We start from the raw sequence: 26186 nt of genomic DNA on the forward strand, positions 1-26186 counted from the left end.
CGGCAGTACAAACATTTCAAAAATAATTTAAGAGTGCAACAGTGGCATAAGGGAAGAAAGTAATAGCACCAATAGAAGCATACAATAAAACCCTTAGCTAGGGAACCAGGTGCACTGCCTGATGGAGACTGCAATCAAGTCAGACTTTTAAAAGACCTAAGCAAGATCAGTTCCTTAAGCTTCAGATCTGTCTGCAAGTTATTCCAAGCTGCAGGGGCAGCACACATGAAGGGTCGTTTGCCAAGTTCAGTTCGAGCTTTAGGGACAGTAAGAGGTTGTCGCTTGAACGTAAACTCAGTGCTGTGTTCTAGGTTTTTTCGGAGGGTAATCTCTCAAGAACAGATTCTGCCCTGCGGTGGAATCTGTCGGAGGGGTTCGTCATAACGTGTGCGCATTGGCTACAAGTGGGCGTGCCTTCAGATCAGGAAGCGGGCCGCGCTTTACCCAATCAAATGTAGTGGGCGGGATTCACGTGTCCATCCACCCTTCCCCCCTCGAAACTAGCCGAAACTAATTTAACAATAGCGTCCTCGGAGCGGACAAAACCACGGAAAGATATTCACATTTTAACTTACTCTTTCATCATAGAAACAAGTGGGCTTATAACCAAAACCATCCATGTTCTCTGGGAGAAGTGGTGTTAGTGTTCCGTGTAGAAATATTGTTAGTGGGAATGAAAACGTAGTCGCACCAACCGGAAGTGATGCGCTGAAGGCAGACATGAAACCGGAGTTTCCCTGCGCACTGGTCTTCCGTTTTCCTCCCGCCAGACCCCACAGACAATATCAGAAAACAGAGGTCGCTGTTTTTCATTTTGTGTGGGGTCTGGCTACGCGAGACTATTCGGAGGGTACCATAATTATTCCCTCCCACACTCACGGCACGCTCACATGCACGTGGTCACCGAATGAAATAACCACGTGGTCACTGAATGAAATAACCGCTCTAACATATATATGTGTGAACTACTTTGAACTCCCATGGTCAGCGGTCCAGGCCAATGAAGACCACCCAACTCTGGCACACAAGATGCAAGGGTTAGTGAGAAACTTGTGTGAGAACAGCAGCCTGTGATACATATATAACCAGTGCAAGCATTTGACAGTGGCATGCATGTAAACCAGATCACCATAATCCAGTAAGGGAAGGAAAGTTGCCTCAACCAGTTCTGTCTTGGTGACAAAAGAAAAGCATTATTTATTTCTAAAATAAAATCCTAGCTTGAGCTTGAGCTTCTTCACTAAGTTTTCAATGTGACATTCGAATGATACATTGTCATCAATTACAATACCAAAATACTTTTACTGGGAGACGACTTCAATTTGACTGCATTGCAAAGTTACAATGCCAGAAGGAGAAGCCGATGCCTTCCTAGAATTGAAAAACAACATCAGCTTCATCTTTGTGGCACTCATGATAAAGAAGAAAATTGGGAAATAATTGGTGAAAAAACATAAAAAGATTAAATATGAAGATACTACGTATTTGCCTGACAGCGATATGTGTTGTATGAGTCTGTGCGTACGTGCGTGCGTATGTGTGTGTGTGTGTGCGTGCGTGCGTATGTGTGTGTGTGTACCTAGAGAGACAGGCCTTGTTGACAGCATGAGCTATGCTCTCCTCTGGATACACAGAGAGACGACGACAGATTCTCAGCAGCTGTCTGGTGGAGAGAGATGAGGCCAGAGACTGGGCCTGAGGACACAATACACACACACATTTGTTAGAACATGTACACACAGCTGCATCCGGGTGGCACAAGGGTAAAGTTCCTGACCACAACTGTGGATCCTGGGGTTCCGGCAGGGGAGGGCGATCTCTGTCACTGCACTTGTGACTTCTACAGGTTGGTCGAGGCACCTGTTCAGCGGGACATGGAACTGGCACTTACTCCTTATTGTCAGCGGCTGGCTATGTGTGTATCGGATGGGACATGTTGTTGTCTACACCCTCCCCAAGACCAAACAGTAGGGGTTGGCAGTGACAGAGATCATACACACACATGAGGTGAATTGGCTAAAATGACTAAAATCTGGAAAAAAAGAAAAAAGAAACTAAACAGTTTATGAATGAGCACATATACACACACTGAGAGAGAATCAAAAACAGCGCTGCACTTACGGTGGGGTCATTGGTCTTTCGGAGGCCGTGTGAGAGGAGAAGTAGCTGTTCTACTGACTCTGCAGGAACATTGGGAGTCTGGAGAAAGACACAGACAGTGAAAATGGTTGGGGGTGTTGATGGAAAAAGATTGAGAGAGAGAGACAGGCATCAAGTTGGATGGAATGCAGTGAATGAATACAAGTGGAATGTATAATTCTAATCTACAATCAGTGATATTCTGTCCCTAAAAGACAAGCATCTCCCTATTCAAATTAAGGTGTCAAATCAAATCAATTGTGTGCGTGTGTCTCTTACCAGTCCTTGTATGAGGCTGATCTCCTCCGCCCTAGCCAGTGGTTGTACGCTGTGGTACAAGAACATGGTGAGGAGCTCTGGATTCAGCCACTGCTGACCACTGGCCCCGCTGCTACTGGCCCCCACCACTGGGGGCTCCGCTAAGGCCAGAACCCTGAAGGATGGGTGGATAGGGAAGATAGACCTGCAACACACACACACACACACACACACACACACACACGTTAAATATATGCTTAAGAGTGTGTAATAATAAATAGACCTATTTGACCCCACAGGGAAATTTTTGTTTTCGGCGTCACCCAGCTGATTGCTGCCCAAGTGGTCACACTTGAGCGCAAGGGGGGAGCAGTTATAGGTTAGGCGTCTTGCTCAAGGACACCTTAACATATTGCCGGGGCCAGGAATCAAACCTGGGACCTTCCGTTTCCCAGGCTGCCTCTTTACCAGTTCAGCTCTCTACCCATTCAGCTATGGCCATCCCGATGTGTGTGTTTGTGTGTGCGTGACTTTGTTCCATTCAATCTCTGTCAAAGATATGGGCACCACTTTTGACAGCTGTCATCCTCTGATTCAAGGAGACATCAAAGTCCATTGACACTGCCCCACATTGACATAATGACTAGACACAAACGTGCACACACGCTCTCTCTCTCTCTCTCTCTCTCTCTGCAAAGCCGTTGCTCGTTAGGATGAGCCAAGTTGAAACTTGCGACCACACAGACTGGAAAGTGAATCAAATAGCAGGTGTGGGGAATTCTAAAAGTGTGGGGAATTTGCCAAATTAAGCTTAGGCTGGGGTTGCCATAGCAATCAATTGATTTAGGCCAATTTCTGGCAGTTCTGGACAACAGCCCATCTGACCGACTCGACGCGACTCGCGTGCCGAGTTTGAAGTCGAACAGTTATCGAGATACATGGATTACAGACGCACATACGTATGTAAAGAGATTCCTTACATTTATTGTAAGATGTTGGTGCATTTGTGTGTGTACATTTGCCTAGACAGAGAGAGGGAGATGAAGAGGTGAAGATGAGAGCCACAATCTTTCTTTTCTACTATTACATTGAAGGTATTCTTGAACATACCATGCACCACTGCCTCTGAGACTTCAGTGTGATTGATTAATCTGTAATAATTAAACAGTACATTTTTTAAAGGTTTTCAAAAGTAGCAGAAACAGCAGATCTACAAGCCGTTGTGAGCTTGTATCTTGGCTCTTTCCTTTATTTGTATCTTTTTTATTTGAAGGTATAAATGATTAAATATGGGCTATTTTGGCCACAGCAAATTATTTATTTTTGTTATTGGTCATTTCTGTGTACTGTTTATTTAAGTTATTTGTCATATCTGCCCTGTGCACTTTTTGTTTTAAAAAGCCTGAAAAGCAAAAAGAAATATTTTGTATAATATGTTCCAATGTTCAATGCCAAAAACACAATTAAATTGTTAATCACAATTAATCGTCAAGTAAGATATCATGATCTTGACAGCCCTAATTGTTGCTAGGTTGTACAGCTACTATAGGTTGTACAGCAACAATCTCTGTATACAATAAAATGCTGGTGGATACGCCCACACACACTTACGTAAACACACACACACACACACACACACACACACACACACACACACACACACACACACACACACACACACACACACACACACTCACACACACACTTTGTCTGAGCCACAGGAGTGGAGGAAGAGGAAGTGGGTTTATTTCAGCCCAGACGCCCCGCCACAAACATCCTTCCTGCCTGCCTAGGTGGGGTTTCAAGACATACGCACGCACGTGCACTAACACGTGCGCGCACGCGCACACACACACACACACACACACACACACACACACACACACACACACACACACACACACACACACACACACACACACACACACACACACACACACACACACACACACACACGTCCATGCATTGATAAGAAAGACAGAGGTCATTTGAGGTCAACAATAACAAGACATAACAGACACTGCATCAATGTAACTATACTGTATAGTGTATTAAAAGCAGGAAATGTCTTCACGCTGAAAAATAAGTCCCCAATATTTAATTTCACTTTTTAGTCACATATACCTTCATCAGACATAAGTAGGAGCTGATTTTTCAGCATGCTTTCACTTCTTCCTCTTCCTCCATTATTTTGTTATCCTGCACCTGAATCCAATTGATTTGGATTTTGCACATGATTTACCTTTGTTCTTAATAATATATTTTTCCAATTTGGTAATTCAATATCCAGTGTATCTGAGACCTAAATAACACACAGCCTCTCCTGCACAGAACTCAGCAAAACCCACAAGCATTCACAGGTCTGCCCAAATCTTCGCTCTGTGAAAAGTATTGGACAGTACTCTTCAAAGAGTACTAGACAGTACTCTTTTTTTGTGTGCTTTTTAATCTTTTTTCTGCCCAATTTAGTTGTTATGCCAATTGATTCCTACCCACACACATTTGTGTGTTGTCACTGCTGTTGTATCCTACTGACTTACCTGCCAGTGAGGCCAATTGTGTTCGGATACATTGCTGATAGTGCTGTCTAACAAGTCTATGAAGCAATCTATGAAAAAGTTTAAGCTGCAAGACAATTTTAATATCGGATATATTAGTGGGGGTCCCTGCTTCATCTCTCTCTCAGCTCAGGGTCCTCTCTCTCGTTATGGTAGAAAGGCTGAAAGGAGTCAATGTTGTCTTTCAGAGTCAGGGATCACATCTGTCCTGTTTCTACAAAAGCAGATTTAGAAATACTTCAATCCTGTACTCATCAACTGTAACGCCAAAATCCTGTTTCTTGACCTGTGTTTATGCGTGCATGCGTGTGCCCCTGTGATGGTAATTAGACTATGGGAGTCAGTCCTTGACAACAGGTGTGATGACGTCACGCAGACTTCATCAACACCCAAGAAACTATACAGATCATTAAATCACTTCACAGCTATGTTTCACACACACACACACACACACACACACACACACACACACACACACACACACACACACACACACACACACACACACACACACACACACACACACACACACACACACACACACACACACACACACACACACACACACACACACATACCTTTCCTGCAGTTGCTGGTCAGACAGTTGGAGTTGTTCTTTCAGGGTCTGGTATCTGTCCCACCTCAGCAGTCTGGTTCCGTCATACAGAGCCAACTCACGGTCATGAAGCAACCTGGTAATGCACAGCATCATCGGTTTGGTGTAGATACATAGATATGGATCCCACAAGGAAAATTCAGTTGTCGTGGCAGTACAACAATCAGAAACACAGGACAGATACAGAAAATGTAATATAATATATCAAAATTAGAGTAAACTAGAGGTTATAGGGTAGGAATAGGGTACAAAACACAAACAAGAGATTTAGGGTCCCTTGCTTGGGTGTTCCACACCTGGACCCGGGATTTGCACGTCATGACGTCACCTCTCTCTATATCAGCGCTCGGTCACCTGGCCAACCATTAAAAGAACACTTTTTGGTGAGCTCATCGCTCATGATTCACAAAACAGGGCTACTACATACGTAAACCTATAGTTTTGTTTCATCAAATTCGGAATGAGCACACTAAGGGATGTGAAAACTCCCGGCTTGCCAGAGAACCACAGTCTTGCCAACCATAGAGATCCTGAACTCTACTCATAAATGGGCTGCTCCCCTCAGGGAGCCCAAGTGTAGGAGTTCACTTACTCACCATTTGCGAAGGTAGCTCCCTAGAGAGCTCCTTCCGTCTAAGAGTCAGACCTGAACTCCCAAACAAACAATAAGGGAGGATCCTCCCCGTCAGGGAGTTCCCTGTTGGGAGTTCACACTAAGGACAGAATAGGCCAATGAGGGTGCAGTCACATCCAGCCTCTTGTACCCTTGAAAAAAGCCCAAGATGTAGCCATTTCCCTTGTAGAATGAGCTCTAACGCCTGCCGGTGGCTCATGGCCCCTGCTGGCATATGCCGGAGAAATTGCACTTTTCGCATGTATTATTTCTGTCTTTGTGGGAACAACTGTGGGTGTCGTTCTGTGTGTGCTGGACGTGAAAGAGTGTGTGTGTGTGTGTGTGTGTGTGCTTGCCCTGTTTGATTGATTGATTGATGTACTTTATTTAGTAAGACATGAGAACAGTACATGGCAGTACATAACAGTACATGGAAGTACAAATTCGCAATACAAGGTCTACTAAACTGGATAGCTCAGTTAAGCACGTAGCTGTGCACCATTTTGCACTAGGTGTAGGGCGTAGGGCCCTGAGAATACAAAAATGGACCCAAATGGACTAGTAATGGGAATGGTCCATGAGGATGAACATGTTTACATGTGTACCTGGAGAGCACGGCAAGTGTTCCCAGGTTGACCCTGTGTATGCCATCCAGCACTAGCAGCTTGCCCTCCTGGGCAGCATTGACCAGCGGGGAGGCCCTCCATGCTGTGTCCCCATTAGGGAGGGTGTACCTCTGCTGCAGCAGGTCCCTGGCTGTCATGTCCTGGAGAGTCAGAGAGGAGAGGAGAGGAGAGGAGGAGAGGAGAGAGTGGCTGACAGTGAGAAAGTGGGCTAGGGCCAGTTCTCTCCTGTATTTCTTTTGTCACACAAACCATGTAAATTAGATGAACTGACAATATGCATCATTGGGATTACCACGTAAACATTTAAACCATATTTCTGTTTGTCCGCTGCTGATATATGATATCTGTGTTTAGCCGATGACAGTCAAGGATGCAGGAGTGGACAGTGTCAAATCCACCACAGCAATGCCATATCATTGACAAGACAGAGGAGGAGCGGGAGTCACAGACAATTTATTCCATGCACCGACCATTTAATTGCTGCTTCTCAGCAAAAGGTGCTTTGCTTTTGAAAACAGGCCACTGGTATTTATTCATTAAATTAGGAACTGCAGAAATTATTGGTGTGAAGAGACAAAATGAAGAGCCTTCTGTCACGGCAACGTGACCAGACAGATGCAGACTGTTGGAGAAAGCCGTAGGACTCACATTTGTCTCTCTTGGCTCCTTCAACACATAGTTCCTGAGAGCCATTAATGGTGTGACTGATGTGTCTGGTTGGCTGAGCTATGGCTGTCTCCAAACCTGGAGCAGCCTGACTTAAGTCTAATTTATACTCCGTCACATGATAGTGGCACTTGCCGAAAATAACAGATTTTCAAGCTACTAATGCAACACATTGCATTGCGTTGTTAGCGGAGTATAAAGCTTCTTAGTCAAGAATTAAGAAGTGGGTGAAATTAGTTTTTCCGCAAGCTCCATTTTGTTGTTTTTCAGAAACGGAGAAAAAGAAAAAGGAGGACAGGGAGAGAAAGAGCAAGGAGAAAAATGCGTCAAAGTCTGACACTGTGCTGCCTTTGAAATGGCAGGTTGATTAAGAACTCATAGTTTAAAAATCACACCTGTGTGAAGGTAGCGGCGCCTTTGATATATTTTGTCATAGATATGTGTTTCTACTAGAGAAACAATATTAAAAGGCTTCCAGTGGCACTAAATAGTGCCATTGGAAGCGAATCACCAAATGCATTCCAAGGTAAGTGGCAAAAACTGATCTGTCATAGCTGATAGAGTGGGTACCTAAAAAATAAACTTTAGGTACCCACTCTATCAGCTTCTATCTTCGTAGCTTTTTGTAGCAGATATACAAACGCGCTCTATACCTTTAGGTATAGAGCGGATATTAGCCCTCTATACCTGGCTTTTGCGTCAACGTTCTGATTGGTCAGGCTCGCCAAGGTTCTGATTGGTCAGGTCCGTCAACGTTCTGATTGGTCAGGTCCGTCAACGTTCTGATTGGTCACTATTCATGACATCACTATGTTACTATTCATGACATCACTATGATGTCATGAATAGTGACCAATCAGAACGTTGACGGACCTGACCAATCAGAACCTTGGCGAGCCTGACCAATCAGAACGTTGACGGACCTGACCAATCAGAACCTTGGCGAGCCTGACCAAGGGTAGAGGACAGAGTACAGCAACTTGCAATGGGCCTGGTCTACAAGATACACTACATCACAAACACAAAGACACCCATGTACCTGTCAAACTACTTCAAAAACGTGGGAGCTCCACAAATCACGTTCAACCTAGATTTTGACATTTCAAACAAGGCATTAAATAAAGTCATAAAAAAGTGTGAATCCTTGCTCTCCTTCAAAACCACTCTAAAAGAGCACTTACAGGTGGCTGCAATTCAGGACTGGCCCCTGTAAAAAGTCCAAGCCTATCAGCAGAAATCCCCCCCCCCCCTGTTTACCATACATATTTTTATGCTTGATTACTACTCGTTTATATGATGATTTTGCATAGTATTGTATATTATTGTTTGTCATCAAATGTTTCGATTAATTGAATACACAGGACCCCAATGGAAACAAGCCATAGTGCTTTTGGGGTTTAATACTTTTAGCATCCTTTTGTTTTGAACTTGTACTGTACTGTACTTTCTGTGCTTTTTCTGCAAACTGTTAATAAAGTATTCAATCAATCAATCAATCAATCAATTATGACAGTCATGGGCCTGATCTCTATGAGTCAGTATACAGGGACAAGGTACAAAACCCGACATCCTGGTGTTCTGCCGACAATCTCATTCATAACAAGATGAGCATGGCAGTGGCGAGTCTCCAGTTTCTGGAGCTGCACATAACTGAGAATTTGCTGGGCCATATACACCTCCACTATCACGAGGAAGGCACAACAATGCCTCTATTTTCCACGGAAGGTGAGGAAAGCCAGACTGCTGCAGAACCGTCTTGTGAAATTTTACCGGTGCACAGTGGAGAGTATCCTGACGTACTGCATCACATGGTATGCTATAGCTGCACCAGGAAGGAATAGAAAGCTCTGCATAGGGCATCAAGTATGACCCAAAACATTATTGGGACACAGCTGACAGCAGTTGAGGACCACACCGGATGTTGGGGCAGGGGGCGTCCAAAATCATCTATGACCAAACCCACCACCTCTTCAAACTACTCCCAGGAAATACAGGACAATACACACACAAGACTGAACCCCACAACACACACACTAGGCAAACAGAATACAGACACATGGAGCAGAAACACTGCAACACACACTGGAGCAGAAGCACTGACTGCACTCTGCCGTGCAATACGCACACACACACACACACACACACACACACACACACACACACACACACACACAGAAGCACTGACTGCACTCTACCATGCAATATGCGATATATGCCATACTTGTTTACATATGTTTACACATTGCTGCTAAATGTATTCTGCCAATTGATTATTGTTTAATAGCACGCCAGACTGCACTTTCACTTTGAGCGCTGCTCTTATTGATTTCTTTATTGTTTTCAATTCAGGGTGTGCCATTGTCATTTCATTGTGTTGTCTTGCACAGCAGTACAATGACAAATTATAATGTTTTCTTATGTCTTCTTAGGTTGTATTTGTATAAACGCACACGTACAATATATTTTCAATTGCTCTCCAGCCTTATGGTGTATATCACTTGCTTTTCCCAAAATGGGAATATCTGGCCTGACTAGATGAATTGCCTGACACAGAATTCCACAATTCCCGAAGCCAAAGTAACCCCTGACCTCAGCCAACTAAAAATAGCAGCAGCGTGATGCATGAATAAATAAGCCTGCAGTACACACACTGTGCGTGCACGCACGCACGCACACACACACACACAGGGGGAACTCATTTCCTGTACAGTCCTCACCCGGCCAACTGCATTCCACAGGTTGTCTCACTCGCACACACACAGAGGAGCGCACATGTGCACACACACACACACGAGCGCTCGCAGACACACACACACACACGCAAGACATTTTATTACCTGATGTCACACACACACACACACACACACACACACACACACACACACACACACACACACACACACACACACACACACACACACACACACACACACACACACACACACACACACACACACACACACACACACACACACACACACACACACACACACACGCAGTGATCTCTGGGCAGGGCAGTTCCCAGTCTGTGGCAGCCCCACGCCTGACAGGGGGCTTGGGGCCCAGGTATGTGATGAAACCCAGATGTGGGCCTCTCTCAGCCAAACCCCTGTCTCTCGCCATAAAATAAAACTAAACCGTTACAATGTTACAGACACAGATGGAATAACTACTTGCTGTGATTTTGGTTTATTACGTGCCCTTACCCAAAGCCAACGATTGAATCATAATGTTTGTGAATTCCTCTTGGTTATCCATGCACCAGGTCATCAAAGTACAGGACAGTGTACTGTACTCATAACTGGCAACGAGTCAGTAGTAGTAGTAATAGTGGAAGTGGATGACGTTGTTGGATCAATGAAAGTAAAGAGTCACAGACCACTGCATCAAATCCCAGAGGTTTGAAAGCGATCTAATAAGATACAGGATTTAAAAATAGTTTTGACAGTTTTATATATTTTTTTTTACATTCGCCTATAATGACATGCCCAAAAATAAGGACGCCGGGGTGAAAGTGGCATTGAGACCTGAAGCCGATTCTACATGTCTCCTAAATCTCAACAGTTTTCTGAAAAACGTATGTTTCTATATCAGTGGTGCTCAATCTTTTTCATGTCAAGGACCCCCAGAATTATGTATTTGGCCGTGGACCCCCATCAAAACATTTTGTTCCAGGGACCCCCAGAAGCAACGATTTGAGCTAAAAATGTTCGCTTTAAAAATATATATATTCAAAGATTTGCACACATTTTCACAAATTTTCAAAAATAGCAGATCTACAAGCTCGTAGCGCGGCACTCGGTGCCGCGCTACGAGCTTGTATATCTGCTATTTTTGAATAGCCCAAAGTGTAAATGAATGCTTTTTAGCTCAAATCTAAAAATGACACAGTTCCAGGTCTTAATGGGTTAAGTTTAGAACATTCTACTCAGATAAAAAGGACTTCTATTTAAGGAGGTCTCTACAATCAAAGATACTTCTTCCATGTTGAGTGCAGCTCATCTGCCCCTCCTCTCCCACAACTGGTGGAAGTGTCAACGGTCTAACCCCGCCCCCATGACACCACAGGTCATGACCTCTGGAATGTCAGTGATGCATCAGATTATCTTTGCCAGTGATTTACTTCCTCTGACATGCATGCACTCATATACACACAGACAAACACACACATACACTTCTTTTTTTTTTCTCTACCAGGGTTGCAAAAGAGTCACTTCCTAAATCACCCGGCTGGAATGCTTGACTTTAATGGATGCGCGTATGCACACAAAAGTGTACGGCTGTTACAGATTTAGCTACAGCATCATAGCTGAGAAGACTTGAGAGGGTGTCCAAGAATAATGTTGTTTCTGATTCCTTATATTAATAAAAAACAGATAAGTACAGCGTTTTGACAGCGGAAAAGTAAGTCAGTCCATGTGTTTGTGTAGCATAGCATTTGAATTGTTAAGTTGCTAGAAAACGTTGCAATTGCTGACATTATAGCCTTGACTGACGTGAGATTGCCAATCAGATGAACACAGGTCAGGACAGGGGTGTGCGTGCATGCGTGCGTGCATTAATCACACAGTGAGAGACTAATCTCATTCTGACAGTTTATACTATGGAAAAAGACCATTCAGCCTTACCTGGTAGAGCATGACTAGCTCTGTGCTGTAACCCAGCATCTCAGCAAACTCTCTGGCAATCACTGACTTGCCACAACCCTATAAAACACAGTAGTACTGTTACCAAATAGCAAGATTAATAATCACTGACTGCCATTACATGGACAACATTTCTTAAATCCAATTGAAATGAATCTGATTACAGATTCAACCATAACTGTTTAGATGGACACTAAATAAAGTGATCAGTGTTTAAATTACCCAAAGCATTTAATACGTTTTTTGACATGCACAGTGGTTCTGACTTTTTTCATACATTTTAGAGATAGACCCAAATTGTGTCTTCAATAATAATAATAGCAATGAAATATGTGTTTCTGCTGTTCTTTCTAATTAAGCAAAATTCAGTATGACGATACGGTTATTCATGGCATTATGCATGTTAATGGACCCCATACGGTCCCGGAGGAGGCGACCAAGAGGAGCTCTAATTCCACTTATCACGCAAATTTTGATTGTATTCTAATTTCAGCTGTAGTTGTGCAGAATACCAGGTCATTTCAATATCAATTTGGGATCCAAACCGTCAAAAAATGTGTAAACATGTTATGTGAGGGTATGGTGAACCAGCCAATAAAAAAAACGGATTTGTGTACCGGAGGCGTTGTAGATCGTCAGAGGGTTTGAGGATTTTGGAGTGTGCATAATAGGTTTCTGTAAAGCTTCAATTGTTGTCAATTGTACCAGCAACATGATCAGGGGCTCGGGTAGGATTGCATACAGTGTAACAGTACAGTATGCGCAAGCCTAACGTGTGCATACTGTAACATAGGGAAGGAATCTATTTTTGCCTAATATAATAAACATATACTGTGTCCACAAAATACAATATAAAGTAGTTAGGCATTTCAACTCACTTTCATGGTATATTACATAGTATACATAGTATATTAATGCCCTAAGGTCAGACAGGTGCAAATACTTAAGTCTGTATGGCCGTCTTATGTGCTGCAGCCTGTAGTTTACAAATCCTGGTAAGACATTTCTTCTATGAATAACCTTATGGCTTCTGATATATTATTCTAATAATACTTTAAATTGTCAAATTTACAGCTACGTGGGGCAAAGAAGAAATAATTAAGTCATTCCAATCAGAGATAAATGATCAAATTATTTAAAAAAAGGTATAAACCACCCTCAACCTGATTAAAAAAAATTCTGATCATACCGGATAGGACCAGTCTCTACCTATTGAGGTGTTTAGATGGCATTTTCATTATGATTAAGCCATCATTACGATTACTAGTGGAATATTAATGTAAATGCAGTGACTGTTTGTATGTTTGTGTGTGGAGTGTTTGTGACTGTGTGTGTTACATAAGTACACGTACCTTGGCCCCCATCAGACACATGTCTTTGACCATGTGTGACTGCATCATCTCAGCCAGAAGCTGGGCGTGGCTTCCCGTACTGATGAAGGTGGAGCTACTGTTGGGTGGACGGGGCTCCTTGGTGCCTGCCGGGACCTGGAGTTCAAGAGGAAATAATCGTCACCATTCGTCAGCACTACAACGATGCAATTACGAACTGAATATTTATGATCTTCGATGGGAGCAAAGTACATTTCATCCAGTATAATACTTTCAGACAGCTTGTGGTACGTATTTCACTGTTTACTGCAACCCATAAGATTTGCTGTACCACAAAATGAGAGCATGGCTTCAAAGCCCTGATGATTGTTACATCATTTCCTTGGCTCGAAGTCAACCACAACTATTCCCTGAACTCTAGGATCTTGCAGTACTCCGAGCCCTCCGACACTGATTCCACAAACACTGTTTTCATTGTTTTTTTCACCCAGTTAAGAATGAGGAGTGATAGAGTGAGTCTCTCTAGAGATCTGTGGTCAGCTGCAGCATGGTGGTCGTAGATAAGGAGGCCAAGCTACTGATAGGGTCACTGCATGTGTGTGTGCGTGCGCGCATGTGTGGTCTGACAAATGACTCCATTATGTGCATAAAGAATGGATATGTCTGCATATATGAATGAATGACTGAATGATGCTGTGTTTCTCTAGGGCTGCAGATATTTTTCATTTTTTATGGTCACTGCCAGGCCTCGTGCATAATAATAAGTGCATGCTCGTAAACAAAAGTCTGATTGCCAAGAGTCCGTAACAACTTTCACAAAATTCCATAGTGAACAAGATTCTGGATTTATATTCAATTATTTTGACATTCTGATGGAGATCTGTTTTTGTTCCAGGTTTCTTTATTGGTATTTTCTATTTTCAGGTCAATAAGACAAAAGCATACAAAAAAAAAGTGTTACCCCTCCCACCGCCCCAAAGTTCCCGCTCCGAAAGAGCCACAAGCATGGTATCTTGTTCTACCGAAGATCTGCTTTTAATGTATCACATTAAGTAAATAAAGCGTGTGAGCAAAAGTTGCACCGCTTCAACATTTTCAAGGTCAGTACTGTAACGTCCAATTCACACCAGCAGCGTCGACGCTAGACCACAAGGCTAAATACAATAAATTGGACTGCTACTGTATCAAGGTGAAGACACGGTCTGTATGGGAATAGTGCAATCTGAAAATTGAGGTTTTCTCAGGTTTGACACCATGCTTTTTGCTGTAGAGCATTGAAACTCACTGCTCAATCAGAACGTGCCAGTGTCGTGACACTGCTGGTATGAATTGGGCATCACAACTACTCAGTTGTTACCTGAAAGGTCATGTCCTTGTCTGCAATGCGCAATGTGACGTCCGCATGGCCCTTGTCGTCTGGGGACGGGGCCACACTCACCACAGCACTGGGAGCAGGCTGACGACGACCATCCAACAGCTCAAACCTCTGGAGAGGAGAGGAGTTAGTATATGAGTAGGAGTATAGGCCTGTGTGTGTGTGTGTGTGTGTGTGTGTGTGTGTGTGTGTGTGTGTGTGTGTGTGTGTGTGTGTGTGTGTGTGTGTGTGTGTGTGTGTGTGTGTGTGTGTGTGTGTGTGTGTTAGATGCAAGACAAAATGTGTCCTCTTACACTGAGGACGCCTTCCACAGCGGTGCTCCCTTCCTTTCCCAGCATGCTTTGATAGGGGTAGAGTCTCTGGACCAGCTGCTGGGAGGACAGCATGGGGAACACATTCTGCAGCAACACAACAAAAGCAAATACTATTTACGTCCCTCTCTTCTAACTTGCATTTGTTAATTATGTCTATATTAGGATACCAACATCTGACCCCACCCCCCCTTGTCTTCCTCTACTCAGCTCTCTCAACCCCCCCCCCCCCCACCCTCCGATGATCACTGGTATCTCACCAGCACTTGTAGGGCAGACGGCAGGTGGTCGATGGGGAAGTCAGGCAGGCCCAGGGCGGAGGATTCCTGGGAGCACAGCGTCGTGGCCAGGGACAGCAGCTGGGACACCCTGATGTATTCACAACACTTAAGTTAGGGTGCAGCAGTTGCAATGTAGCTTGTAGAGCCGCATTTTTTCGCTATTTTTGCACAATACCAAAAGAGGACATGGTTATGGTGACTATACCTCTCAGCCGCAACATTTGGTCCTGCCGTGTATAACAACTCCAACTGGTCCTGAGGGAGTCAAAAATGAGGGGAACAAGTTAGGATAAATGTAAAGGAGCCTCGCTATGTGATCAACCAATCGATAATTCTACTAAGACAATAAGTGTAGCATTATTATTATTAGAAAGGGAAACGGTGACTGCTCTGCGATTGTTGCTCTGACCTTGAAGGGTAGGTAGTAGATGTCTCTGGCCTGGAATCGGGAGCGGAGCGGAGGGTCCAAGGGGTTGCCCTTGTACTTGGGGACAGGAAGTCCCAAGGCAATGACCCGGAAGTCTTCGCTCACGCGGACGATCTTCCAAGAATCCAGCTCCTCTTTAGTGTGATCCTGGAATAAACAGATGAGTGTGAGAGAGGGGGTTCTGTAGGAGGGCCAGCCTAAGCCACAGAGACGGACGAGAACAGTCTAAGCTACAATCTCTTACACAGCACATTATGAAAAAATAAAATAAAAATACACTTACTAATAGCAGTAGTAGTAGTACTCGTAGTAGTATTAACTAAGCTGTATCTCAGTATTTCATCTCCCAGATCTTAATGACTCTCCAAAATAGATTGAAGCCTAGTGTCCCTATTAGTGATGTGCGGGTCGGGTTTTTTCATGACCCGCCCCGCCCCGCTACGGAACCCAACCCGCCTCAACCCGCCCCGCGAACCCATATATAAATCTATGGCTCAACCCGCCCACGACCCGCAGTGGGAATATATATATATATTATATAGCGCTCTTTTAAGTACCCAAAGTCGCTTTAAATGTCTACAGTAGCACAACATTATCATGGGCTAAATAAACAAGCATGTTGTTCAAAATATATATATTTTTTTTTTTGCGTGTGAGAGTGGCTGACCCGCTCAGCCGCAGCCCGCATAATTGCCTCTGAAATCCTGACTCGACCACCCGCGCCGCGGGTTGACCCACGGGACCCGCGGGTTACGGGTCGGCCCGCTCATCACTACTCCCTATTCTGGGGAGGCTAAGTACAGACCCCTAGAATGATGTACAACAGGGTTTAAATAGTTAATACCCTGAAACCTAAAAGTTAATGTGTATGACACCATGAGATGGAAGAACCCAAGACAGGACTATGGCCAAACCGACCTGCAGCAGTTTGTCGTAGCGCTCAGACGACATGAGGAAGCGTCCGTCCTCCAGTTGCATCTCGCGGTTCTCCAGCAGGTTGTTGAGGACAGGCAGGACGTTCCTCTCTGCCTTCTCCAGACCCTCCAACACCAGGATCCGTCCCTCTGTCGCTGCCCGCACTGCACACTGAAAACACACACACGCGCGCAGTCCACGCACACAAATAAACAGGAAAGAGGGGGAACTAAATCAATTAACTCAATCAACACATTGAAATTTGTTCAGACACGTGTGTGTGGGAGGATTGTTTCAAAGATACGTCAGGGGTTAAAAAGCAAAATCCCAATGATAAATCAGTGGTGTAAAGTAACTAAGTGCATTTACTCAAGTACTGTACTTAAGTACAATTTTGAGGTACTTTTACTTTACTGGAGTATTTCCAATTATCTATACTTTTACTTCTACTCCACTACACCTCAGAGGCAAATATTGTACTTTTACTCCACTACAATTATTTGAAAACTTTAGGTACTAGTTACTTTGCAGATATAAATATTATATATTATTATTATAAAACATACATAAACTTCTTTAGCCACATTTTATAACTAGGCTATTTGAAAATAGCCGATCTACAAGCTCACAACGTGCCGCATCGTGACGAGCTTGTAGATCTGCTATTTTCAAACATTTTAGTACTTTTACTTAAGTTAAAAGTAAATTAAGTAAATTTTGAATTCCGGACTTTTACTTGTAACAGAGTACTTCTACATTGCAGTATTGATACTTAACTAAAACATTGAGTACTTTTTCCATCACTGAATCTGTTATAATCAGCAACCACACAAATAATATGTCCACCCCAACCCACACCAACACTTCAAGCTATTGCATTGTCGCATCCTTAGCATGAAAATCGGTTATTTTCAGTGAATGAGTATAAATTAGGCTTAACAGGCTTGAAATACATTTACACAATGAGCAATTTTTTACTATGTATCAACTCTTACTGCCCATGCTCCATAAACAATACAGGCTCGCCATAAAGCCTTCCTGAGGATGTCCTCTGTTGCTTCGCGCACTCACAACAGCCTCAGACATTGCAACCACGCTTCAAAACAGAAAGGACTATTTTCTGCCACCACCAAAATTGTGGGATAAGAGTTAGTTCTGTTGGATTAGTTTGAGTTTGCGTGTTTGTGTAAGGGCATGCGCGTGTGTGTGTGTATATGCATTGTGTGTGTGCGTGCGCAGAAATCAAACAGCTCTGACTGACGTCAAGAGGCAGGAAACTCTAGCTGTCTGGGAGGACCGCAGAGCGAGTGGCCATATAATTAGGTTAACATGTAAATACGTGGCAGGTTGTGTGGAAAGCGGAGCCATAAAACTATAGTCGGGACCAGATGCTCTATATTTAACTCCCGATCCATTTTCGTCCCCAACGCTATAATCAGATAATTGTTAGAAATGTTAGTGACGCAGGATGGTGGTGGTGGGGAGGGCACCGCAGGCAGGCCATGTGCTGAGGCTGTGACTGACACTGCAGAACTTAAGGAAAACATCCCACCAAATACTGTAAACACTTTCCTATGAAACACTCATTGAGAAATAGGCCAAAGATTATGTCGATTATATAATGTAGAAAGCATGAAGAAGATATTCATAGTTGACTCTTACTCCTAGGTTGTGCTCCAGCCCTTTTCCCTGTCTGTGTGGTTCTTATTGACCATATTCACACAGCATCCATTCTCTTACGTCATACTGGTGAGGTGGGTAACTAAGCCCACCCCCATACCTCTCACATTAGGGGTCCCCGGGGGCCCCTGGGTGCCACAGCCACACCATTGTTCCAATACGCATCAAACTTGCCACAAACACTGTCCAGGGGTCTGTCATGACAATTGTCACACCGGGGGCCACATCAGGGGCCCCTGGGGGCCACAGGTGCATCATTGCTCCAATACACACCAAACTTGGCACAAACACTATTCAGGGGTCTGCCATGACAATAGTCACACCAGGGGCCACGTGTGGCCCCCAAGGGCCATGTTAGGGGCCCCTAAGGGCCACAGGCACAGTGTTGCTCCAATCTGTTCTAAACTTTGCACAAACACTGTTTAGGGGTCTGCCATGACAACAGTCTCACCCCAAAGAATTGCACACGTGCCACTACAGCAGTGTTACAGCAGTGTCTAACATAAATCGGTGACCATGCTCTGACAGCGCAATATAGGACTGTATTTGAAGGTCTGAAAATCTAGAAATATAAAGACACACATTGGAGTGCTCCCCGCTTCAACTGCTATGGTCCTGAATGTTTATGTAGAACTAGAAAAGTGCGCTTCTCAGAGAGCAGAAACTCCAACTTTGCTACCTAAGGCCCGCAAACTTTGCTAATCAGCTAATCAGAATGGAATTAGATACATCTGACATCTTGATTACATGACTCCACAGATAATGTGTACCGATTTGTGTGAGTTTTAGCTGTCATTTAAAACAGTGGGTCGTTGGCAATAAAATCTGTCAGCATTAAAAACCACATGCCTCATGTCTTGCTAACGCCAATCTGTCTGTGAACTAGACTGTTAGCTTACTATACAACGTGTACTTACTTGTATGTGCACGCAATAACAAGTAAGCTACAGTAGATGCTGTCTGACTGCCCTTGAGAGTTGCTCAAACCATTTTCACAATACGAATGAGTCACATGCAGTCAATCAGGTTGGGACGAGTGTGTAAACAACTCATCTTCTCATGACAATTATTTAATGGGAAAACTGACAAATAATTCAACCTGGCACATGTGCCCCCACTGGGCCTGGTACAATGGTCCTGGTTGTCCCCTTGACAGTGGACCTGTTGGTAGATATGATGTACTATAACCAAAACATTTGTTACGCCAGCCATATTTGCATAACAAAACAAACTATCTATTTTTCACGTAACCAAGCTTTTTTTCCCTGTGTATAAATGCTAAGCATTCTGGGTCTCAGTAGAGTGTCAAGTTCAAGTGGAGGTGGGAAGCTATTTATTATTGTAATGGAGTCTATTTGCAGAGTGGGTTTGAGGTTAGGTGCCTTACATAACAGCTTGCTGACTTGGGAGAGGTGGTTGAAGATGGCAGAGACAAGGCAGGCCTATGATTACTTCTATATCCATCCTACATGTGGACTTTTGGGGGAGGAGAGCTGAGACAGAGAGAGAGAGGGGTGGTGGATGGAGCGAGGGGTGGAGAAATGGTAGAAAGAGAGCTAGCATACGGGCTGACACACAAAATCTGAATATAGGACTTCAAATCAGCCCAGGACCCACAGGAATATTTCGGTGTTCTAGTTAACACACAAACACACCTCTAACCGATACGCCTACGCTCACTCACCCTGAGAGAGAGAGAGATACTGTGGAGCGAGGGGGGCGGGCTCTAACTCACACCCACACACAGCTCATTCTATTTTTGTGTCTGTGTCTTTTTCTGTTTTTGGTGTCTTATAATCCCCTAATAAGGAAAGGGTCATAATTCATTCATTCACTGCTTCTAATACTCACATAAACTAACAAGTATGTATACAGTCATGTGTAGATGCACATACATAAATAAAATGTTAAAATGTTAACACGCAAAAACATACACATATTTGTCATTAGCCAGATGAAAGTTCCCTAAGATTTGACAGGTATTTCACTTCACTTTAAAACACTTCTGGGGTCATTTTAACATCTACTCAGGCTTTTGTGTGCACCCCAGACAGTTTTTAACTCTATGGCTGCCAATGACGTATATATACGTCTTTTAATTATCAGCTGTTGTCCGCCAAAGACGTATATATACGTCATGGAAAAAAAGGGGGGGAAATTTTTTTTTTTGCATTTTTTTATAATTTCAACCCTTGTCGAATTACGAACAGATTAGGAGCTAAAAATGTTCGAAGATTTGCTGCTCCATTCACTTCAATGTTAAAATTCAAACGGACAAACAATTCACTTTGTTTTTTGGTTTAAAACTACTGGTTTTGAGCTATATTGAAACATCAAACAACACATGTCAACGAGGTCAAAATGACCTCGTTGACATTTGTGAAACCACACCTGAATCTCATCTGTGATTAGAAACCATCTGGGGATCAATCATACTGGAGGAAAAAAATCTGTGGCTACGCGAACAGGTACCAAAATCATGGCAAAACCCTGGCAGAGGCTACAGACTGTTCTGAAAAAACTCTGGCAGGCAGAGAGTTAAGTTGCTTAATTCAATGTATTTTTTGATATTATTTTTTCATCAGGTCTGGGGTGCAAACAAAAGCCTGAGTAGAGGTTAAATTGACCCCAGAAGTGTACAACAAAGTGAAATACCCCTTTAAAAATAGGCCTACGCTTCAGTAATGCTGTAGCTATTCAAGTGCAGTTTCCATGGAAACAACTGAAACCGGTTTTAATTTTGATGGGAAGGTGGGAAGTAGGTGAGACCGAAGGGGGGGGGGGGGGGGGGGGGGGGGGGGTTGGGGGGGGCTTTCCTTAATCCAGCCATAATCTGAGTTCCCAGAAGTTCTCGCCAGCTCTCGCATACAAACGGGAGGGGCAAGAAAACGAATCCAGCCATAATAAAATCTATTACCAACAACTCCACTTGCTGTGGTATCAATGGATGACATGGGACACGGTGTTACAGATTCAGACAGCTTCCTTATGCTCAGACCATGAAAAAATGCTGAAAATAAAAATAACATGACTATTCCTTGTGGGTCACTCACTTATATAGCATTTGTAAACTAATTATAACAGAATGCGCCTAACCTACAGTGTATGGAATGTTTCTTAAATTTCTCTTTAATTACAAAGCCACTCAGAGAAACAAGGGTCAACTCCGCTAAATCAATAATAGCCTATCGTATTACTTGGCTAGAATTTCCCCAATTCCAACTGGTCAACTTCCTGGGTCCCAAGAGTAAATTAAATGAGTAATGGAAAAAATAATAATTCTGTCTCCATGGGGAATTGGGGATGATGCTTGAACTGTTATGCAATAAAGTTATTTCTATACACAGATATGCATAAGAACTAATTAGTTTGGGTAACAATGCCACAAATAAATATCTGGTCACTACTGAAACCTCCCAACCACGCAAACAGTTTTTTTTTAACCACATAAACCCGATATACCTCAATGACGTGAAAATAGCTGATCTATAAGCTCACAACGCGACACATTATGAGCTTGTAGATAATCTATTTTCACTATATTTGAATAGTGAATATACATTATTTGAAAAGGACATTATTCGAAAAGTACATAATGTACTTTTTTCCCTCCATATTTGTCTTTGAAATGTAGCGAAGTGAAAGTCATATAGTAAGTATCCAAAAATACAAATACTCAAGTACACAAATACTAAAAAAAAATATTGAAGTACAGTAGTAACTTTGTTACTGTCCACTACTAGTCAACGAACAGGCTTTGATTGGGATGTCTTCAAGGTGGTTACTGCAGACCCCTGGGACTGATTGGAGGATGTGATTAGAATGAGCTCTGATAATGAGGAGCTGCTTGTCTCCATGGTTACTTGACTCTCAAATCTTCCTCTTGCGTAACTTGTGTCTGTGTGCGTGTGACTGTGTGTGTGTGCATGTGCGTGTGCGTGTGCGTGTGCGGGGGGATTAAGAGGGAAGGGACAGTAGCCCAACTCTACAGTGTTGAATCCAGGAATTGGCAACCCACCTGAAAATGTATTTTCTGTTTATTAAAGAGCTAGAGAGATTCCTGTTATTGTACAAACACTTGTATACCAATGATCATTATAAGAATATCGAGTTTTAACGTTTTAACAAACAACCGTTTGTTTTCAATAATCAGTACTGCAGTTGCGGCACAAATTAACACGCAGGGTTGTGTTTGACAGCGTGCAGTGTAATGTACCTACCTGATCTATGTAGAACGCCGTTCCTGAGCGGATCTCTCTTCTCTGTTTCAGGTCCGTCTCTGTGGTGTCCCGAGACAAGGCTACGTATTCTACCTCTCTCCTGGTCAGCTCCTGCTCAGCCACAGCATCCATGCACGCACACACACCCACATGCCATTATTAAAAAGCAACACAACACTTCTCAACTCCACCCAAGCACAGTGACAGTCCCACAATGTGCGACAAAGTCGCTCGATGAACATACTGATTTTCACGCTTGCCTTGTTAGCTTGCAAATCAGCTATTTTCAGCAAGCGACACCATTGTGCAGTGGAGTATACACTACAGTAATAAATAGGATTATGAATATACACATTTAGGCTTAAGAATTAGTTTAAAATATCAGTAAGAGTGAAAATTCTATCATAGCTAAAACATGTCCCTAGAATTGTTAATAGAATAGAATGGTGAACAATAACAAAGAAATAACATGACATGATATTAAGCTTTATTGGTCCCTAGGAGGAAATTATAGAAGCCCGGAAAGGGAATAAAATTTGGTGCCACTCCAAGTTTTATCTCTTGACAGCATCACAGAATGTTTCACTGGTTCTCTGACGTCATCAAGCTGATTTTGAATTTCAAATAATTGAATTTATTGATGTAATATCATAATTCTTTACTGGCATACCTCCAATGGTTCCCAAACATTTTGGGGGGTTTTGTTGTTGAAATGCCACAGCTACAAACCTAATAGAACCTAAACTGAAATTATTATCATGAAGAATTTGACTTCTGTAAATGTATAAATAACTTCAGATGTACCTTAAAAAGGCTATGTTCTCTGGACTTCTTGTTGTTACATATACAAGCAAACATAAATGATTGCAATGCTGTGTTTTTGTAATTACGGTAAATACATGTTATACTGTACATAATAATGGAAATTGTAATTAGCAAAATAGGTTAGTAAGTAAGTAGTAGTATGTCGTAGAGGCTTATTGTCGGTATCAGCCAGAGCGTCTATCCCCGTTTTGCAATGCGCTAGCAACAGCTAAAACTTCATCAACACTAAATAAATGACACAGACGTCAAAGCTCCGTGACAGTGACACACAGGACACAGCCATCGCACAGTGAAATCATCAGTGTTCATTTATGCATTTTGGTACATTTAGTTACATTTGGACACTCTCAGAGTTAAATGAACACAGTATTTTTAAGTGCAGGAAGGATTGTGCGTATGTCCTCTCACCAGGTATTGCATAGCTATGGAGCGTCTCAGGGGTCCTGGTGGTCCAATGAGAAAGACATCCTGACCTAGCAGGTCTTTCTGCATGATCCATCGCAAGTGCTGGGCAACTGTCTGAGGCAGGGAGTCTGATACTAGCAAACAAACAACAAAGCTCAGAAAAGGTTGGGTTGTTCTCAGCCCCCGCCCCCCAACACACACACACACACAAAAGGTATATGCTATTACATACTGTGTTTGACAGGCACAAGCTCTGGATTCCGGGGTGTTTTCAGTTGATATGAAATCTCTCCTATCTTCACTGTGTCACCTAGGAATTATGCACATGCACACGCAGAGAAAATGTTGGCGATCATGATCACAACAATGTATGGGCAAGATTAAAATGAGCACAACAAGGACTTCCCCATTCTTTCACAGTGCTGTCATAATGGCTGTATGTGTGTAGGGCTGCTAAAGTTCACTGTGGAAATTGTGATGGACAATAACTGGACATATTAAAATGCACTGACTAGTGGCTACTGGCACAAAGGACTGTCCAAGTTGCTTCGAGGAGTGCAGAGGAGGGATGAGTTTGTGGCTGTGAATGAGTCTCTGGAGCAAAAACTGACACTCAACAAATTTTGATATTTGATATTACTCTCTTCACTCTTATTCTTATTTATTAAATACTCTTTTTTTTATACCTGCTGTAAATTTGTGATGTGAAAACTAAGTTGAAGTCGATCATCACTAGCTCTTCATAGAGGAGAGGTTCTGCAGGACCGCATCCAGCTTCCTCCTCATTCTCCCCTCCCAACTCCAGATTGTCCCGTTCAAATCCAACGATGGAGCTAAACATCCTCACTAGATTGTTCAGTTTGTTAGCGTCCCTTGTATTATCTTCACTATTATGAAGTTACACCTAACTCTAGTGCAGTGGACAGTGGTTCTCAAAGTGGGGTCCAGCAGGGTCCCTCAGGGTTCCTAGTTGAGGGGGTTCCAAATGGACCCTTACAAGTCTGTAACTCTGAGAGTGTACAAATTGAGTACTACATTCTCAGAGTGATGGGGGTCCTTGAAATTAAAACAGAGAGAACCACTGCTCTGCATTCAGTTTAGCTTAATTGGCTCCATTTGTGTTGAACTTGAACTTGGACATGACATGGCACCTTTGACACAGTTCCAGCGTCACACTGTTATGACACCGGCCGGTGCAAGCTAGCTCATTAGCATATTTCTAGCCAGCTGTCAATCTTTTGAACCTTGATTTACACACGTTTGTTCTCATACAAATGAAATACTACACGCCAAGGCTACTCTTCAGTACTAGCTGTCCCACAGAGCCATACGTTACCTGCGGACGTGTTGAGGAGTTTGACCTCATGAGCCCTCCATGTCCAGCCGTCTCTGCCCAGCACAGCTCCCACTATGTTTCTCATTCTCCTCGCAGCAACAGATGCTGTACCTTTACATAATGTCTGGTAATGCATGTTCAATGCTGTGATCCTGCGAATGCGACGCAAACCAGAATCCAATATACACCACGTTTCTTCTCCTGGTTATTGTGTCGGTTTAACGTTGCTCCTCATGATGGTTTCATAATCTCGTGCAGACCATTAGCAGCCAGCAGGCGGAGGATAATAAACGTCGGACAAAGTTGGTCCGAAAATAAAGTCTTCCGTAGTGGCACGACGGTTCAGCCCTATGTTCCTATCGGTGTGCTAACATAGTACAACGGCTGTAATAACCAGTGGCGGAAAAAGTACTCAAATGTTTTACTTAAGTAAGTAAGTATCAATTCTGCAATATGCAAATACTCTGTGACAAGTAAAAGTCTGGAATTCAAAATGTACTTGAGTAACAAAAGTATTGACATCAAAATGTAGCCTACTCATTAGGCAGAAATTCAGAATGTTCTATTTCAAGTTTGCAAATGTATAAAAATCTTTTGAAAATAGCAGATCTACAATAGGCTATTTTCAAATGGTCGAAATGTATATGGGGTGATGTGGTTAATGTATGCGTTAATTGTGATAATAATCTAAATCTACAAAGTAACAAGTAAGTTTTCAAATACATGAGGTGAAATAAAAGTACAATATTTGGATCCGAGATCGAGATGTAGTGGAGTACAAGTAGAAGTATTGGAAATTGGAAATACTCAAGTAAAGTAGCCTACAAATACCTGTAAATGTACTTAGTTACTTTCCACCACTGGTTATAAACATTCTATGATGCTGCTGCTGCAGCTGATGATGATGATGATGATGATGATGATAGGCTACTACTACTACCACTACTAGTACTACTAC

General features: G+C 43.0%; 1 protein-coding gene across 1 annotated transcript in view; it reads right to left on the reverse strand.

Annotated features, from left to right (window-relative positions):
• vwa8 (von Willebrand factor A domain containing 8) overlaps nucleotides 1-25496 on the reverse strand; it is a 91621-nt gene extending 66125 nt beyond the window's left edge. Inside the window, exons 1-17 of the mRNA XM_084085238.1 lie at nucleotides 25229-25496; nucleotides 24125-24202; nucleotides 23896-24026; nucleotides 22663-22773; nucleotides 16766-16933; nucleotides 15830-15994; nucleotides 15626-15675; nucleotides 15400-15508; nucleotides 15122-15226; nucleotides 14811-14939; nucleotides 13475-13609; nucleotides 12105-12182; nucleotides 6790-6950; nucleotides 5534-5647; nucleotides 2419-2602; nucleotides 2122-2199; nucleotides 1580-1695 (exon numbers count right to left, since the gene is read on the reverse strand). Coding sequence (XP_083941364.1) covers nucleotides 1580-1695; nucleotides 2122-2199; nucleotides 2419-2602; nucleotides 5534-5647; nucleotides 6790-6950; nucleotides 12105-12182; nucleotides 13475-13609; nucleotides 14811-14939; nucleotides 15122-15226; nucleotides 15400-15508; nucleotides 15626-15675; nucleotides 15830-15994; nucleotides 16766-16933; nucleotides 22663-22773; nucleotides 23896-24026; nucleotides 24125-24202; nucleotides 25229-25364 — 2048 coding nt within the window. The 5' untranslated portion in view covers nucleotides 25365-25496. The remainder of the gene's footprint in view (nucleotides 1-1579; nucleotides 1696-2121; nucleotides 2200-2418; nucleotides 2603-5533; nucleotides 5648-6789; nucleotides 6951-12104; nucleotides 12183-13474; nucleotides 13610-14810; nucleotides 14940-15121; nucleotides 15227-15399; nucleotides 15509-15625; nucleotides 15676-15829; nucleotides 15995-16765; nucleotides 16934-22662; nucleotides 22774-23895; nucleotides 24027-24124; nucleotides 24203-25228) is intronic.
• Nucleotides 25497-26186: the final 690 nt, after the last annotated feature.

The sequence above is a fragment of the Gymnoscopelus microlampas genome (assembly GCF_963454915.1).
Source record: "Gymnoscopelus microlampas genome assembly, chromosome: 17".
Classification (NCBI taxonomy): domain Eukaryota; kingdom Metazoa; phylum Chordata; class Actinopteri; order Myctophiformes; family Myctophidae; genus Gymnoscopelus; species Gymnoscopelus microlampas.